Raw genomic sequence first — 2,239 nt, forward strand, 5'->3', positions numbered from 1 at the left:
ATGAAAAAAACAACTAGTCAAAACAACAAGAGCAAACAGCCCTTCAACCCCAAGGACTATGAGAGGCCTGGAATCTCTTCCGAAGAGGTCCTCGAGATCAGAGAGGCCTTCGACCTCTTCGATTATGAAGCCACCGGATTCATCGATCCCAAAGGTAACGCATCATTCATTTAGAACTCGTCGCTTCTATGACTGCCCTTGGCTACTAATCCAAAAACCAAACCCTTTTCCACGCAATCGGCGAGATTCAAGGAAACATCGATTTTCCCAAATTTTTCGATCTTTTGACAGCGCGTCTGTCCAACAAGGACTCAAAGGACAACCTGAAGCGGGTTTTCGCTCTTTTCGATGATGAGAAATCTGGCTTTATTTCGATAAAAAACTTGCGAAGAGTGGTCAAGGAGGTCGGCGAGAACATCGATGATTCTGAACTTCAGGAGATGATCGAGCGAGCTGATTTGGACAATGACGGCCTCATAAGCGAAGAATAGTTCTATGCAATTATGACCAGAAGAAGTCTCAAGGCCTGATCTGCATCATTTATTTGAGGATGTTATGCCAAAATACCAAAATAAACCAACCACATAGCTTTTTTAACGATATGAAAGACCATATGCAATAAGTGGGCCCATAAGTATAGACTATTTTATTATTTGATTAAAAACTCATAGATATGGTTTTCATCTTTTCCAATTTTTTTTAATGCGGCAGTTTGACCAATCTTATCAATAGGTTAATTTGAGTGAGATTTTACGTTGTTGTTGTAAACATTTGAATATTATTACTTATACTTGCAACTAAAAATAAAACGTAGGAAAAAGGTAAATAAAAGCCTCAATTTTACAAACATGGTCATGGATTATTCACTCTTCTCGAAAAGATAGTGCATATATCCATTTTTAATGATAATTGCGAATCCATTTTTCGGAGAAAGTTTGATAAGGTGGTGGCCGTTATCGATAGCACACCCATTTGAGAAGTAAAAGTACAAAGAATATGATAAACATCAGGAGGTCATTTCTTCGTTTCTAGTTGTTGTGGGATAATCTTACCCGCAAAGAGCCATGTTGGATGTTTGCTATTCTTCGGCCATCTTTTAGAAAAGTTGTTATTTCCTTTCTTCGTAAAAGGGAACAGGTGGGATCTTAGTCTTATAGGTAAAAATAACGTTGTTTGTATCTTATTGATATAATTTATATAATCTTCCTCTGCTTATAACAATCATAAATTTTTTCCCCATCTATTATAATACTATCATCTTATGCCAACTCGCTTCCCATTTAAGCATGAAAGTAGAGTTAGATAGGAAGAAAGAAGGATAAGCATCAATAGAGTCAATATCGAGAAGAAAAGGATGAGAATTTAGCATTTTTATGCGTATTGTACTACTAGATTTCATTTTTGCTGCCGTTATTAACTTGGAAGTTAATTATTTCATTGACGATTATTACATTCATTTTGTCATGGTTTTCTCTATTATGCCGTAAAAAACTCTCTCTTTTCAGTATTGAAGAAGTTTAATACACATCCATCATGTCCGTTATTTTGGATCGAAGATGGAGACAAGTAGTTGGCTTAGAAATTGAGTACATGATATATAAATCAGTTTCGTACCGAAAGCATCTAGCTGGCGAAGACGACTGAAACGATACCTGATAGCTTGATTATAGCTCCCAAGAAAGACTGGCAGTTTTTTATAAAGAACTGCCCACCTCCTCGCCAATTAGTGATGATTTGTGACATTATGTCCCGCGTCCTATTATTTTCCTTCCTCGTCTGAAACTGACCCTGACTCGATCATCTTTTTTGTTCCTTTCCAGGCCTGTCCTGATGCGATTCCTGAAAGGGAAAATTGGATGCCACTAACCATTAGACCGATCAGATAACCTGCAACGACTCGAATTCCGAAGCCGAAGCCAATCGCCAGTGGGAAGAGAAGAACCTAAATAGAAAAAATGTACGATTAGGATGGAGCAATTGAAGATTTAAGAGAGCTAAAGCAACTGCTCCAGCTGCATCAGCATAATCAGGTTAAGTGTTACCCTGTAAGATTCCTTCATCTTGCCTCAGCTGTGTTCTCACGTTGTCTACCAACTAAGTTGCAGTCTTTTGAACAGCAGGTAGGATGATTCCTGAAAAAAGGAAGGGACCATGGCTCCAAGCAGCACGCCAGTGAAGATTAAAGGCTAGGTGATTGATATAGAATTTTCATACATTAGCTTGTAGAGATTGGCATTGA

General features: G+C 38.1%; 1 protein-coding gene across 1 annotated transcript; it reads left to right on the forward strand.

Annotated features, from left to right (window-relative positions):
* Nucleotides 1-491, forward strand: LOC116245344 (uncharacterized). The gene is made up of 2 exons (XM_031616963.1): nucleotides 1-154; nucleotides 292-491. The coding sequence occupies exons 1-2, from the start codon at nucleotides 1-3 to the stop codon at nucleotides 489-491; spliced, it is 354 nt and encodes a 117-aa protein (XP_031472823.1).
* The last annotated feature ends 1,748 nt before the right edge of the window (nucleotides 492-2,239 follow it).

Source organism: Nymphaea colorata, unplaced genomic scaffold (genome assembly GCF_008831285.2).
Source record: "Nymphaea colorata isolate Beijing-Zhang1983 unplaced genomic scaffold, ASM883128v2 scaffold0650, whole genome shotgun sequence".
Lineage (NCBI taxonomy): Eukaryota > Viridiplantae > Streptophyta > Magnoliopsida > Nymphaeales > Nymphaeaceae > Nymphaea > Nymphaea colorata.

Coding starts and splice junctions, on each gene's coding strand:
- LOC116245344 (XM_031616963.1), top strand. CDS start 1: ATGAAAAAAACAACTAGTCAAAACAACAAGAGCAAACAGCCCTTCAAC. Junction 155..291: donor CGGATTCATCGATCCCAAAG/GTAACGCATCAT, acceptor ATCTTTTGACAG/CGCGTCTGTCCAACAAGGAC.